The sequence below is a fragment of the Furipterus horrens genome, unplaced genomic scaffold (genome assembly GCF_987537825.1).
Source record: "Furipterus horrens unplaced genomic scaffold, mFurHor1.1.pri manual_scaffold_7, whole genome shotgun sequence".
Taxonomy (NCBI): Eukaryota; Metazoa; Chordata; class Mammalia; order Chiroptera; family Furipteridae; genus Furipterus; species Furipterus horrens.
Window position 1 is genome coordinate 39,315,555 of NW_028327177.1, and position 16,037 is coordinate 39,331,591.

Genomic DNA, 16,037 nt, shown 5'->3' on the forward strand with positions numbered 1-16,037 from the left:
ATATTCTCTTGTTTTTAACAGAAGGTTTTAGAATTCAGGAAACAAATTAGTGCTTCATAGAGATTAATTTCAATTTATCTTGTGAGCTTGAATCATCACTTTGCCTTGTAAATATTTACAATTCTTCTATTAGCTATGCATCCCCCTGACATTTACACTTTATTCATCAGCAGCCTCTGTTATGACTTGTAATTGCTAATAATGATGGGCAAAAGCACCACAGTTTGGGGTTGCCACAAATCACTATGGAAATGACACTTTTTCCTGCCCCTTGTGTAAACAGCTTTTGACTCACTGAGGCAACTCACCTCTTTAGAGAAGAAAGATCAGTTCCAGAAAGTTCCATGTGAAATTGAATGAATAGAAGCATCAATTGAATTTCTGCTGATCTGTGAACCAGGATATTTGGTACCTTGCTGACAAGAAGAAATTCGGCTCATCCATGAGGCACAGAGACCCAGGTGCAGATGTATAAAATTATTCACTCTGATTTTGTAATCTGAGATGTTATGGAAGAGTAAGGTCTCATTCAGTAAATAGGCTGGCATTTTGTTAGTTTTGTGCATCCTAATCTTGTTTTTATCTTACTTCTAAAATGTATGTATCAGTGTAACTAAAAACTAACATTTAAACTACACATGAGATTTTTGAATACTCAAGACTCATATTCTCCAAATTGTGTAACTGGCTGTTTTTTCTTCAGTTTTCCCTTCCTTGTTCACTAATTATTTCGCATTTGAAGGTCCCACATCCATACAAAATGCACCAGATCCCAAACTCAAACTATGACCTTTCCTTCCTAATCTGCCCCTCTCTATTTACTGGGTCAGTAAATGACTCCCTGTCCAGCCAGGGGACCAAACATTTGAGAATAATCCTAAAGAAACTGAGAATATAATCAAGGAGAAAACCTAGAGGCAAAATCTAATGTTTGCTGACTAATTCATTCTTGTATTTGGCAAACATTAGCATGGTGCTAGGGCTAGAAGTGCAAGGAAGACAAAGTGCAAGGGTAAGCCTTCCCTCAGGGAACCAATTGAGTGGGAGAGAAGGGGGAACTAAAAAACCTGTAAGGTCTTTATACTCTGATGGGACACACAGTGGGCCATGGATCATATAGAGGGCCTCAAAGAAGGTCCACCACAGACCTTCCCCCAAACTCATCTAAATGACTCCTTGTAATCATTTTGGGTATAATATTTGGGGGTCTCTTTCTCTCAGATTCTAACTTTTTGCTTATGTGTCCCTTAAAATTTTCATAGGCTGTTCCCTCCACATTGTAATTGGTACCTACATATTTGTATGAGAATAAACAGATGCAAAGGATATAAATTTTTCAGCATAGTACCAACATTGGCATGCTAAAATAAAAGTTTTAACGTTTTTTTAATGTATGCAGTGGAATTGAAATGTCATAGAATATAAATACCTCCCATATACACACAAGCATGTGTGTGTGCACACACACACTCCTTGGATAATTTTCTTGTGCCCAGGCTGTAACTAGTTTGAAGAATGCCATTCTATAGGACTATTTCTAGGATTTATGTGTATCCTTTGTGGCACCTAGTACCCTGTGTGCTAGATCTGGGCTAAACACTTTACATGTATCATTTCACTTAATCCTCAGCAATCCTTTGAGCTCAGTATTGTATCATTATCTGTATTCCATGAGAAAATGAGGTTAAGAGAAGGGGTTTGAATCCAGGTCTTTTCTGCATTTATACTCTATGCTCTTAATTTATACTTTATACTTAGAATTAACTGCAACCAAGAGATTTTAGTGCTAAAATCTATGTGGAACACCTTAAAGAGAATATGTAACTTCCAGTATCACTCCTAGTACCTCCTATCTACTTTGCTTTTCTGCACAGCACTTATAATATCTGATAGACTATATGTTTTACTTACTTATTATTAAGCTTCCCCACTCCCCCAGCCCAGAATATAGGCTTTAAGAGTGAAGGGGTTTTGTCTGTTTGTTCAGCACATAGTAAGTGCTCCATCAATAGTTGTTGAATAATGAACAGAACTTTCTGCTAGAAAGCCATTAATGACTGTGAGAGATTATAGACATACCAGTGGCTGCTAAGTGCTCTGGTCAGCCTTCTTGGCTTCTACTATAATTAGGTAGCAGTATGAGGAATAGATCAACAATCTACTGACTTTGGAGTAAAGGAATTTTATATGCCAGTCAATATCAAGAAAAGAAGGATCTAATGACACACCTAAAGTGCTTGCTGAGCAGCTAAATACATTTACTTCTTTCAAGTTACTAAGGAGAATACAGAGCAGTTAGCCTTGTTTGTTGTAGGGTTATGGGAGGGATGTGGATACATCTTTGAGCCAGTACAGCCTACTGTTCATGCCTGGGAGTTTGAGCACATCAGGGCATCCTGGAGGCCTGACGCAGCCTCCCAGAAGTCCCCCAAGCCTAAAGAGCCTTCCTGAAAGAAATCCAATTCGCATTCCCTCCTGGGCCACCACAGCTGGGTGGTCTGATGAACCAGTAGGGCAGTCTTATGGAAGCCTGTCTAGGAGTGGGATAAGACCTGCAGAGACTTAGAAAAGAAAGAGTCAGACATGATGAGCTTGACCCAGGAGGAAAGCTTTATCTGTCACAGAATATGGAAATTCTAAGCATAGGGTCATTGCTGCTAGTCTCTGACTCACCTCTGAGCATGTGTTTGGGTCCTATAGAGAGAAATCTATGAGAAAATATGGAAGAAGGTTTTGTATTAAACTCATACTCTCTGGAAGCTAACAGAGGGTATCACAAAAAAGAAGGAGCCATTCCCTATATCCAGCCTTCTACCTCCCAGTAGATACTGGTGACTCCCTCAAGTGTCAAGATAAATAGCATAGGTGATTTCTTGGCCTGGAGGAGTAATTAGAAGACATGGGCACTGAATATTTAGCAGGAAGCACTTGCTATAGCTGCCAGGCCTGGTAGGGTGGCACATAATTGCAGCAGAGCAGCTATGCCCAGCTGAGAACCAGAGGAGCTGCAGCCACAGAGCCTACCATGCCCAGAGTTGTGCCTAGCAGTGACAATGGACATGCCCACTGAGTGAATGGAAAGCAGATATCACCAACAGTGTGAAAACTTAGTTTGGTGGAGCAACACTGCTACAAGGGGATGCACTCACTCCTGGATCCTGGGATGCTTTCCCATGGGAGACTCCTAGGACTTGGGTACGAAGACTTTACAGGGAACTCAAGTTCCTGAGTCACTTGAAAGGGGCCAAAGCCTGGTATTGGGGATTAGAAAACAATCTTTGAGTCTCATATTTCAACAACTGGCCATCTCCCCTTCCTCCTCTCCTTCTTTCCTAGCGTCCTAACTCAAACTCCTGTTGCCTCAGAGAGACTACTTAAATTAAGTGAAAAGAAGAAGTGTGCCAATTTAAAGTTACAGCAAATATGTGCAAGATGGGTAACTGCTTAGCCACTCCAGGTGTATTTGATTAACTCAAATGAGTCTCCTTCAGAGAGCATGAAAAGAGGAGTAAATACTTTTAGGCAGTTGGAGAATAGGAATAAGTATTTGCTTATCTCATGCAAACACTGTTAGGATTAAGTGGCATGATCCAGCAATGAGAAAATTGGATTAAATGAGCCTTAAACTTCAAGCTTTTTGGAATGATTATGCTGTGCAATGTGAAAGGCAGATTCATTCCATAACAAAGGCCATGGGTGAGACTCATACCACGAGTCTTACCCTGTGATATGACACTTTTGACATGGAGCAAAAAGTCACTTTATGCTGGATAAAAGATTTTTGGTGTTAGTAGCAAATGGCAGGATAATTTTAGACATTTAAGGATGATGAGGATATCTATCCATTCATAATAGAAACTGGTATTTTCATTGTGCTTTTCCACAAAGGGCTTTATGCAACTTGAAAAACAATGATCTAATTTTCTTGACAAAATTTCAATGAGACAAGAGCTTCAGTACATGATGGATTGACACAGTAGAAGCCTTCCTCTTGTCCCTCCTCCTAGCTGTTCTTTGAGGTAGCTGTGGACTCCAATTTATCAGCTGATAAGTGAAGTATGGTTATACTATTATAGGAAAAATGATAATGTAGGAAAAAAGGTGCTTTACTCACAAAAAGATTTTTTGATATGTATTTACAAATAGATACAAGAAGGGGCTGACATAAGTCTGTGAGGCTGCTACTTATTTTAATTCTTCAAAGGAATGAAGAACTAGAAATACTGATATTTCCTTCTCAACTCTATATCCTTCCCATAGAACATTGCCCTTTTTCTTTCCCATAGAGTTGGATTCCACAGTCCGTGCTAAGGTAGTGGGTATTTGTGATTCTGGATCTCTAGGCAGAGTCAGCTAGACTTGGGTGAGCATCTGACCCAGCTGGGTCTATTAGATCCTTCCTCCAGGAATTTGGAATACAGGCATAGAAAAAACTGGGAAGTGGACAGGAACCAAGATAGTTTCTCTCTCACCACCTCTATCTACCTTTCTGAAACCATGGGGTTTTTCTGAGAAACTCTTAAGTTGGTTTAAAAAGGCAACCTTGATGGAAAACAGCCTAAATATTTATCAACAAATGGAAAACAACCTAAATATTTATCAACAGGGAACCGATTAAATCATGAGACATCTTTATCATGGAATATTATGCTGCAGTGTGAAAAGAATGACTTTTATAAGCTTAGCATTCCTGAGAATGATCTCCAAGGTATATTGTTAAGAGATGAATGTAAAGTGTAGGATAGGAGTGATAGTACATCATCATTTGTATAACAAGGCAGGGAAAATATAATATATGCTTAGAACATTTACATTTAACATAATTATTATGTTAGGGGTTAAGTCTATCATTTTATTATTTGTTTTCTGCTTGTGTTCACTGTTTCTCACTCCTCCATTTCCCTTTTCTTGTCTTCCTGTGGGTTATTTGAATATTTTTAGGGATTCCATTTTGGTTCACTTCTCGTGTTTTGGTGTGTGTATGTGTTTGTGCATATATATATGACTTCTCATGATCTGTTGATATTATTTTATCAGTTTGAATGAAATGTAGAAACCTGGCTCCCATCTGGGTCCCATTTTCCTCCCCAATTTTGGATATAATTGTCTGGAGTATTAGATGATGTTATAACTTTTACGTCAATCATTATATGCAATTTAGAAAATTAATGAGCAGGAAATCTACTGTATTTACCCATATTTCTGCATTCTTCATTTTCCTTTCTCCCTTCCTGATGATCCAAGATTCTTTTAATCATTTTCTTTCTTTTGAAGAACATCCTTTACCCATTTTTAAAGAGTAGATCTGTTAGTGATAAATTATCTTAGTTTTCCTTTATCTGAGAATGTCTTTATTTCCCCTTAATTCCTGAAGTATAGTATTACCAGATACAGAATCCACAGTTGACAGTTCTTTTCTTTTAGCACTTGAAAAATGTTGTGTCTCTTCTTTATGGCCTCTATTTTTCAGAAGAAAAATCTGCTGTCATTTGAATTGGTGTTCCCATATAAATAATGTGTTGTTTCTCTGTCTGCTTTCAAAGTATTTTCTTTGTCTTTAGTTTTCAGAAGTTTAATTACAATGTGTCCTGGCATGAATTTCTTTAGAGTTATTTTATTTATTATTCACTTGGCTTCTTGATCTATAGGCTTATAAGTGTTGCCAAGTTTGGAGAATTTTTAGTCATTATTTCTTTGAATACTCTTTTAGTCACATTCTTTCTCCTTCCCTTCTAGGACTCCAATGTTATAAATGTTGGATCTTTTGTTACAGTCTTATAGGTTCCTGAGACTGTTGTTTATTTCAGTTTGTTTTCTCTTTGGGTAAATTCCACTGATCTATCCCCAACTCTCTCTACTACAGAGTTCATCCAGTTAGCTGTAGCATTTCTGTTATTTTTCAGTTCTGTAAGTTCCATTTGGTTGGGTTGTTTTTTTTTTTTTATAACTTCTATTTCTGTGATGAAATTTCTATTTTTTTCCACTGTTTCGAGAGATTTGTAATTGCTTGCTGAGTCTTTTTTATTAAATTTACATTAAAATACTTACCAGATAAATCCAATATCTGGTTCATCTCCATGTGGGAGTCAGGTGATTATCTTTTCTCATGCAAGCTGTAATTTTCTTGATTCTTGGTACAATAAGTGAGTTTCATTTGGACATTTTAACTCTTATGTTAGGATGCTAGTCCTATTTATATATATTTTATTTTAACAGGTAGCCACCCTGGGTTTAACAGGCTTACTTTTAGCTTACTTTTGTGGACTGCGGATCCACTGATAATCTAATTTTCAGAGCCTCTGTGGTGTTATTTTGGTCTGTTTGGTTTATTGCCTGCCTCTGGGGCCCCCACTGACCCTCATTTGTTTTAGTTTAGAAATGAAAGAAGCTTCCCTGCCTGGGTTGCCTGGTGTCTTTGGTGAGGAAAGGGAATCTCCAAGGCTGCAAAAAGCATTTCCTGGGCTATATCTTTGTTGCAGCAGAATTCCCCTTGTTAATACCCCCTGTCAAGTAGGGTCTATGGGTGAGAAAGGTAAGTCTCAGGCTTGTGGGGAAGTCCTTGGCCAGTTTTGTAATGGGGACTTTCAGATGGTCCCTTTTGCTGTTTCTGCTGGGCTTATCCATAGTTGTTGGCAGGGCTTCTTGTCAATTTGGAGGGAGATTATAAGACTAGCTGGCTGCTTTCCCATTGCTAGAGTGGGTATCAGGAAAGGCCTGGATTATCTTCTCTTGGCTGGGGAGTCATAAGATTCCCCACCACTGTGTTGTTTCCTTGGTCCCATGGTCCTTAGCCCATTCATCTTCTCTTTCTACCTCCCAGGGTTCTCTTTTAGTTGTCTCTTGCATTATTTCCAAGGCTTTTGAGTCATGCTTAGCAGGGAGGAACAGAGAGAGACAAATCTACACCATCTTGCCCAGACCATAAGTTCTGTATATATATTTATATAGGTATAAGATCTATCTAGAAAGGTACAAAAGGAATTGCTTTTCCTGGAGAGGAAATTTGGAGATCTGAGATATGAGGGAGACTTTTTGCATACCTGTTTGTATGATCTCAAAAATAAGTATAAAATATAAAAGAAGAAAAGTGTCTTCTAACTCAGCTTTGTTTTCAAGAGCACAACCAAGGATTACAATGGAGGTCAAGCAGCGTATGGATTCAACAGTTGGTAATTTTATTAAATTTCACTGGCTTTTAATTTCACTATATTGTGACTGCTTTGATCCAGATCCTTGAATATAAGAATAATATTCTCAGTAGATTTTCAGCCTGCTCATGGACTTTAAATAACTTTCAGAATACAAATGTGTAATTTAGATAGAAGTAGATGCGTTTGGCAGCATACTAGTACCCTAATCAGCTGAAAAAATAATATTTGTATGACGTTAAAGCAAAATTAATAGGAAGATGCTGATTACATGAAAAGACTTTAAGTTGTAATTATTAAACTTGCAAACAGCTCGGCATAATTAGTGCCTTAATTAGGATATGACCTGAAATTTTAACTTACAAAATTAATAAAGGCAATTAAAAGTCATATTTGTAATGTGGGTTTTAAAACTTACAAGATAGTTGGATATCACCTTTTTCTCATTTTGGAGAGCATCTCCGTAGGTATTAACAGTTACTGTGATTACCAACTCCCACCCCCAGCACAATGTCTCAGTCCCGAAGCTTTAAGAGTCAAATTTAGTGGTCCTCAACCAAGGACACACAGGGCTGAGCAGCTCCTAGGCACACTTCTGGAGAGCTCTATCACACAGTAAAACAGCAAAGCCTCTTTTTCTTCTGGTACCTTAAGTGAAATATAAATTAAAATATAGATATTGACTTTGATCTACCATTACCATTTTCACAGAACTGTTTAAATTCAAATGGCAACTTGTTCTTTAAGACATGCTTCTTGAAGGCATTTTGGGTTTTACAGTTTACCACATGGTGAAGGTTCCAATCTAAAGTGAAAGAATTTTTCCATCAGTAGATAAAAATAGAGAATTCAATAAATTTCGGTTGGGCCAGTAATTTAGGAAAAAATACGTGAAATCCTACCTTTATTCCCTCATGTCAATATAAATTCCAAATCAATCAAAAACTTAATATAAAAAAGTAAAACCATAACTGTACTAGAAGAAGTGGTTAATATTTTCATAATATTGTAATCAGGAGAGGCATTTTAACCATGACAGATAGAACAAAAACCCATAAAGTAAATGACTAACAAATATTTCTACTTAAAAATTTTAAACTTATGTATATTAAAAAACAAAAACAAAAATAACCATAAGATGTAAAATAACAAGGTCAAATAAGAAGTAACTCATTTATGTTTTGATTCATTTTTATTTCTAGAGGCATAACTTTATTCTTCAATAAATAAGGAAAGAATTGAAGATATACATCATGATTTATATACAAGGTAATTCACTGTAGGGAAAAATTAAAACAATGTACATGTTGCCATGACCAGTGTGGCTCAGTGGGTTGGGTGACATCCCACAAAGTGAAAGGTCACCAATTCCATTCCTGGTCAGGGCACATGCTTGGGTTGTGGGTTCCATCCCTGGTCGGGGCACATACAAGATCAATGTTTCTCCCACACATCGATGTTCCTCTCCCTCTCTTTCTCCTGCCCTTCCCCTCTCTCTAAAATAGATAAATAAAAATATGTACATAAAAAAGAATGTACATGTTTGAAAATAGCTTACCAAGTAGTTAAATTAGAGAATAACCATAGCATTAAATCAAACTATTTAATGACACCAAGATAGTTTCATGATAGGACTTTGTTAAAGTGAAAGAGAATACAGATGAATCCAATTTGATTTTAAAATGTCTTATCTAGAGGAAAACATAAGCAGGAAGATTTCAGATATCCCACATAGCAATATTTTCACCAGTGTATCTCCTAAGGCAAGGGAAATAAAGGAAAAAATAAACAAATGGAACTACATCAAACTAAAGAGTTTTTGCTCAGCAAAAGAAAGCATCAGCAAGATGAAAAGGGAACTAACCATATGAAGCACGTTTGCCAATGACACGTCACAAAGGATTGATCTCCAAAATATATAAAGAACATATACATCTCAACACCAAGAAGACAGACAACCCAATTTAAAAATGGGCAAAGGACCTGAACAAACACTTCTCCAAAGAGGACATACGGAGGGTCCGTAGGCATATGAAAGAATGCTCAACATCACTAGCCATCAGAGAGATGCAAATAAAAAGCACAATTAGATACCACTTTAAACCAATTGGAATGGCCATCATCAACAAATCAACAAACAAGTGCTGTCGAGGATGTGGAGAAATGGGAACCCTACTGCACTGTTGGTGGGAATGCAGACTGGTGCAGCCACTATGGAAAGCAGTATGGAATTACCTCAAAAAACTAAAAATGGAACTGCCTTTTGAACCAGCGATTCCACTGCTAGGATTATACCCGAAGAATCCTGAAACCCCAATTCAAAAGAACTTATGCACCCCTATGTTCATAGCAGCACTGTTTACAATAGCCAAGTGCTGGAAACAGTCTAAGTGCCCATCTGTAGATGAGTGGATCACAAAAACTGTGGTACATTTACACGACTGAATACTATGCAGCAGAAAGAAAGAAGGAACTCCTGCCATTTGCGATAACATGGATGGAACTAGAGAGAATTATGCTTAGCAAAATAAGCCAGACAATGGAAGAAAAACATGATATGATATCACTTAATACAGGAAGCTAATAAACAGAAACAAATGAGCAAAATTGAACCAGAGGCATGTAAACAAGGAACAGAATAACAGTTACCAGGGGGGAGGGAGGATAGAAATGGGATGAGTAGGGATGGGTTTAGTAAAGGAACTAGTCTAAATAACCCATGGACATGTACAACAAGGTAGGGATTGACTGTGGGAGAGGAGATGGGCTGGGGCGGGGAGCAATGGGAGAAAAAGTGGGACAACTGTAGTAGAAAACCAATAAATAAATAAATAAATTAATTAATTAATAAATAATGTCTTATCTAAGCAGAAAAAAAAGACTAGAAAGAAAAATATTAATTATTATTAGAGGTAGAATTACGGATAAATATTTTTATTTTTAGTAGCTTCCAAATTTTCTATAATAAATAAATTATTTTTGTACTCCATTCTTTAAAAAAAAATTTCTTGGAGCTTTAAAGAAAAAAGTATTTCAATTTTTCCTAAAAACAACTAACTTGAAACTAGATCAGATATGAAATATCAAAATTGAAGATTTTAAAAGTATAGACTATGTATGATACAGCAATTGCAACAAGCCTCCATTTTTAAAAAAATGCCTCTACCAGATCTGTTGTCAATGTAGCATATGGGTTAAATCAGAACTCCTAGTCATTCAAAGAGTGATCTCTCTCTGTGTGTCTCTGTCTCTCTCTGTTTTTCTGTCTCTCTTTTCTTCCCATCCTCCCACCCTCCACCTTCTCTCTGTCTCTTTCACTTTCTCTTTCCTTCTCCCTCTCTCTCTTTTTCCTCTCTCTCTGCCCCCACCTCTCTCACTGTTGACTTAGAACATTGGCTGCCCTTTCTTAAGGCCCAGTATCATGAGACAATTCTTTCATAAAATCAGTGTCTGCCTCTCTATCCCCAACTGCCTGTATTTATAGAACAGGGAACATGAGTTTCAAAACTGAGATTACTTGGTCTTAGCAGGAATCAAATGGCTTTAATTGTAAGCATTTGCCAATCAAAGAATAACTATCACTAGTAGTGCAAGAACTGTCATAATTGATTTTCCTCCATACCTGTAGGTTTTCTTAATTTCTTCATTTGATGCTCCCTTATGCAGACCAAGAATTTCATATAGAGCTTCTCCAGAGGTTGACATAGTCCGCTGTCTTTGGGTAGGAGTGTTACATGCCATTTTCTCGGGCTGTAAAACCAAAGAGCAGAAACAGCCATGAAGCTTATGCATACTGGATCCCACTCTCTAAAGGGCAAGAGAGTTCATTTCTGACCTTTGGCAAAATGACAACTGAAGTACATTTTTGTGCCAGCAGCAGAATGAGGGGAGGCAAGGGTTAAAATTGCCAAAAGTAGAATTTCAAGTAAGTACTAAAGGCTATAGGCAGCCATGCAAAGGGAATATGGCTTTGTCCACATGGTAAATAGAAACAAAATGCTGTCTAAACACTCAACTAATTCAGAATTGTTGAGAAACAGTTCTCATAGGTCAGCCACATGTAAATTTCTTTTTGTCAGAATTTGTATAACTCCTTTTTTGTATGCGTCCCAAGGTTAGACAGCAATGGAAATAACCATCCATTTTACCTTGATTATATTGGTCTAGCCATTATTAGAGCAGATTTAAAACAAAAACAAAAAACAAAACAACAACAACAACTTTTTGGAAGTATCAAGTAAAAAAAATTCTGGTCTTTTCTGGGAGCCAGGTTAGAACTTCTCTGCAGCTATGTGATGCCAGAGGCCCCGTAGTGGCTATGGGTTCTGTACCAGAGATAACTCCTTTCCTTGTGGTCTACCCAGAAAGAGTTGTGTTAGCCCAAATCTCAAGGAGCCATCTTCCTGCTATGTTCTGGCTCTAAGAGGGGGCACGCAGAGTAGCAAGCACACCTAGGGGCATTCCTGCATCCACCATTCAACCTCTCCAGCCTTAAATGTCTTCAACTGTAATAATATAAGGATTAAAAAGCCCACGTCATAAGGATATCTTAAGAATTTAGAAATAATGCATATAATGTACCCAGGGCAGAATAAGTTCAAAGGAAAAGGTAACTATTTTTATTAAAGGTGGCTCAGTGTATAATTCAGAGAGTGCACTGTAGTCAGACCATCTGGGTTGGAATATAGGCCTTGCCCTTATTGTTATTACAGTTGTCCCATCTTTCCCCCATTGCTCTCCTCTGCGCTACTCACCTCCCCACTCTCCCACAGTCAATCCCCACTCTGTTGTCCATGTCTATGGGTTATTTACATTAATCCTTGACTAAACCCTTCCCCTTCTTTCCTGCCTTTCCCCTTGTCCCCTCTGGTCACTGTCAGTCTGTTCCTTGTTTCCATGCCTCTGGTTCTGTTTTGCTCATTTGTTTTGTTCATTGGGTTCCTGTATTAGGTGAGATCATATGGTTTTTTTCTTTTGCTGCCTGGCTTATTTCACTAAGCATAATATTCCCCAGTTCCATTCATGTTGTCGCAAAAGGCAGGAGTTCCTTCTTTCTTTCTGCTACATAGTATTCCATTGTGTAAATGTACCACAGTTTTTTGATCCACTCATCCTCTGATGGCACTTAGGCTGTTTCCATCATTTGGCTATTGTAAATAGTGCTGCTCTGTAAACGAGTTAATATATTAAGCAAAAAATGAACACCACTGTTTATAGCAGAATTATTCATAAAAACTAAAAGGTGAAAATAACCCAAATGTTCATAAACAGATGAATAAAAATGTACTATGTACATGCAATGGGTTATTTTTTATCCATAAAAAGAAATGGAATTATGACACATGCAACAATATGAATAAACCTTGAAAACATTACACTAAGTGAAATAAACCAGTCACAAAAGAACAAATATTGTATGATTCCTTTTATATGAGGTACTTTGTTTTTAAAATCAATTTATGCTTTTCATTATAATTTTATTGAATACATATGTATCCACAAATAACAAATTGTTTTTTCTTTTTTGTAATGATTTTTATTATATTTTTTCCATTACCATTTAGTCCCCTTACACCCCCCTCCCCCCAGCAATCACCACACTGTTGTCCATGCCCATGAGTCCTTTTACCTTTTTGCTATGTGAGGTATTTTGAATAAGTAAATTCACAGAGATAGAAAGTAAAATAAAGGTAAGCAGGGGCTGAGATGGAGTGGAGAATGGAGAGTTTGTTTTTTTTTTAATGAGTACAGAGTTTCTTTTTGGGGATGATGAAAAAATTCTGGAACTATATAATGGTGGTGGTTAAATATCACAGTGATTATATTTAATGCCACTGAATTGTGTTAGTAGTTAAATGGTAAGTTTTATGTTGTATTTTACCATAAAAGCAAAGCAAGAAAAAGAACATAAAAACTATTCAGATTGCCAGCTCCTTTCTGACCACAAGTTACTTGAAAATCATCACTCATCTCTTGGCTTAGGGCCTTGTGTAACAAGTGCTATGAGTGACTGACTGTAAATGAATGATTATAGCAGGGCTCAGAATATGGTGTCAGGGACATGGAGTCATTCATGCTGGACATAAGGAATCTATAGAGTTAGCGGTGGCAGCAGCAGAACCCAATGCACATGTCCCAGGGTCAGGTGGGCTCAGCTGGAGCCAATTTCTCAGGTCTGCTCCCAGCGGGCTAATGACCAAACCAACACAGGCAAGAGCAGAGCCTGCCAAACGTTGCCTGGTGGATGAGGACGGTTTTAGAGGCCCCTAAGACCCCAACATTGAACAGCGAGTGCTTGTAGCCCTATGGAGTACAATTGAAAAGAACAATGTGAAAAACTTCAGAATGTTTTTGTGAGCTTTTAGCTTCTAAAAGTCAGATCCCAGGCAAAAACCCTGCAGCCCTGAAGGTGCTGAGGACAACACTTACCTACCCGAGGGTGCACCTATAGCATGGCTCATTGTTCCACATACTGTTAGCTTCTCATGAATGTGGAGCCCCTGTAGGCTGGAGGGGCCCTAGTCCCAGATCACTGGTTCACAGAGGAACAGAAGGAGAAAAAAATCCTGATTTTGCCTGCCACAAAGCAGTATCTAACAGATGTCCATACTGACTGGCAGCCACTCAGGAAATTGTAGTACTTCTTTTTATTGCTGCTCTACCTTTCTCACCTACCTGTCATACTTTCCCTGGGAAGTAAGCAATTCAAGGCTTGGGGCTTTGTCATTCAACTGAAGCTCAGCCATGTCTGGGCACCGCAGCACAGCTGACTATCACAACTGAAGGAAAAATTGCCTGAGCAACTGACAACCTCCCTACTTCTTTTCCCGTCCATTCTCTCCTGCTGCCACCACACACACATAGGCTCAGGATACGAGGCTCTGCCCCACACATCCATCTAACAGTTCCCAGTAATGGAAGCAACCAGCAGACTTCTCAGAAGTTGTACTCTATGTTGTCAAAAATGAATGGGATTTGGAAAGTAGGGATTTCTGTGTGGCTTGGTAGACAACAAATGGGACCACAGTCATCATGCTTGTCTCTTTGAAAGTTTAAGATCTTCCTGGATAGCAAGACCCCCAAAGTCACTAAGAATATGTCAACATAGGGATACAAATGTAAAATACAGAATTAGAGGATGTCATCTGAGGCCAACTTAACAAATGCCACTTTGGGCATTTTGTCCAGAGATTATATAGTAAACTACTTTAATATTAGCCTATTAGCTGCCCCTGTCTGGGGAGTTCTTAGGTCCCCAACTGAAACAGATGTTTTTCCTGAGACCTGCTCAGTCTTACCTGGTCTTGGTTGAGTAGATCTGATGCAACAAATCAGAGTCCTTTCCTAGGTTTTTTGTTTGTTTTTGCTTTTGAATATAAGACAGCTTCTCAGATGGTAAAACCTGTAAAATGTAAAATTTGGGTATTGTTGGCTTGCCTGAAGTGAAAGAGATTGAAACTGACTCACAGAAGAAGAGAAGCAGGAAGAGATGGAAAGAGATCCCCAATGGGGTTGAGTCCTCTGGTTCCAGTTGTTTTTAGGTGCACTTCCAACTCTTCCCCTCCTACAGTTTGTCAACCAACCCTTGCTTGGATTGAGCCAATAAAATTCCTCCTCATACACAAATTTACACACAGTTTTTTTTCTTTTGAGGATACTTTAGTTAGATTTTGATCACTGTCAACCAAGACTCCTTAGTGTCATGTGCTCTCTCAATTAAACACCAGTGGTGGTTCACTGAATGCCTCCAGGCCACGTTAATCCATTGTGGATTTTTCTTAAATCACCGCATGTATTCTTTTATATTGAGTGTTGCTCCTAGGTACTTGGGAATGAATACTTTGGGGAAATAACAATGATATACTAAAGAAATTCAATCCAAAAATTTCAGATGTTTTGTGTAGACATTACTAGCATGGCTAAAAAGAGCCGTGATAAATCTGGGTCACGGTGCTTTCATAAAGGAAGTATATGGACAGCTAGTCAAGAGAACTAAGAAGAAATAAAAGTATGGCACATAGACCTTTGCTTTACCTATTTTACTCTATATTCAACATTCAAAAGAAAGTTTAAATTTGAGGTGGAAATATATTTACTCTTCATCATTTGTGTCATGAAATAAAACAGTTATGTTTCCCATAAATCAACAGATAGTCCTAAAATCAGTTTTAACAAGGCTCAGACATGAACAACTTCCACTTTGGGAGCATCATATTCCACGACTAGTGTTGATTTCTTCTTATTTGGGTCTTGCTGTTACTAATACAGGAAAAAGATTTACAGGTTACTGAAGATAATCTGCTAAACAGACAATTCAGTTACTCATTCAAAGTGTGCAGTGCAGGCCAGGTCTTTAGGGAGATTGCAGATTATTATGGGATTCAAAACTGAAAGCCGGTGATAAAACTAGTGTTCAGGGGTTAAATAAGTATTGAGAATAGAGGTCAAACAGAACAAAAAGGAATTTTCTGGAGGACAAGGATTCAGCTTTGTGTCCCCAGAGTCCTATCATTGTGCCTGGCACATATTAGGCATGTGATAAATGTCTGTTGGGTAACAAAATCAAAAAGTGGTTAACTTAAATGGGAATATTAGGGAGAACTTCAAGAGAAGATGAAACCTGAGCTGATAATACTACCACTTGTTTCTGTAAAACTTGACACATCCTTCTATTACGTCCCTTGTATCTAAGTTTGACCTTGGATCTTCATGGACTTGGTGGCCAGTGGCTCTCTTGATCATTTATTTGCATATATCAACATGAAAGAGGACTTTCTGGTTTTGAAGGGGAGCTGAAAGAAGAGGGACATTTTAACAGTTTGGGACATTTTTTGTCCTAAGGCTACCTCCTTCAAAGTTAACCCAGGTGTGGAACAAGAGAGATGTGGT

General features: G+C 38.0%; 1 protein-coding gene across 1 annotated transcript in view; it reads right to left on the reverse strand.

The window, feature by feature from the left end:
* DNAJC5B (DnaJ heat shock protein family (Hsp40) member C5 beta) overlaps positions 1-10,889 on the reverse strand; it is a 52,126-nt gene extending 41,237 nt beyond the window's left edge. Inside the window, exon 1 of the mRNA XM_090282826.1 lies at positions 10,771-10,889. Within this exon, the coding sequence (XP_090138952.1) occupies positions 10,771-10,889 (119 nt within the window). The remainder of the gene's footprint in view (positions 1-10,770) is intronic.
* Between the last annotated feature and the right edge of the window lie 5,148 nt (positions 10,890-16,037).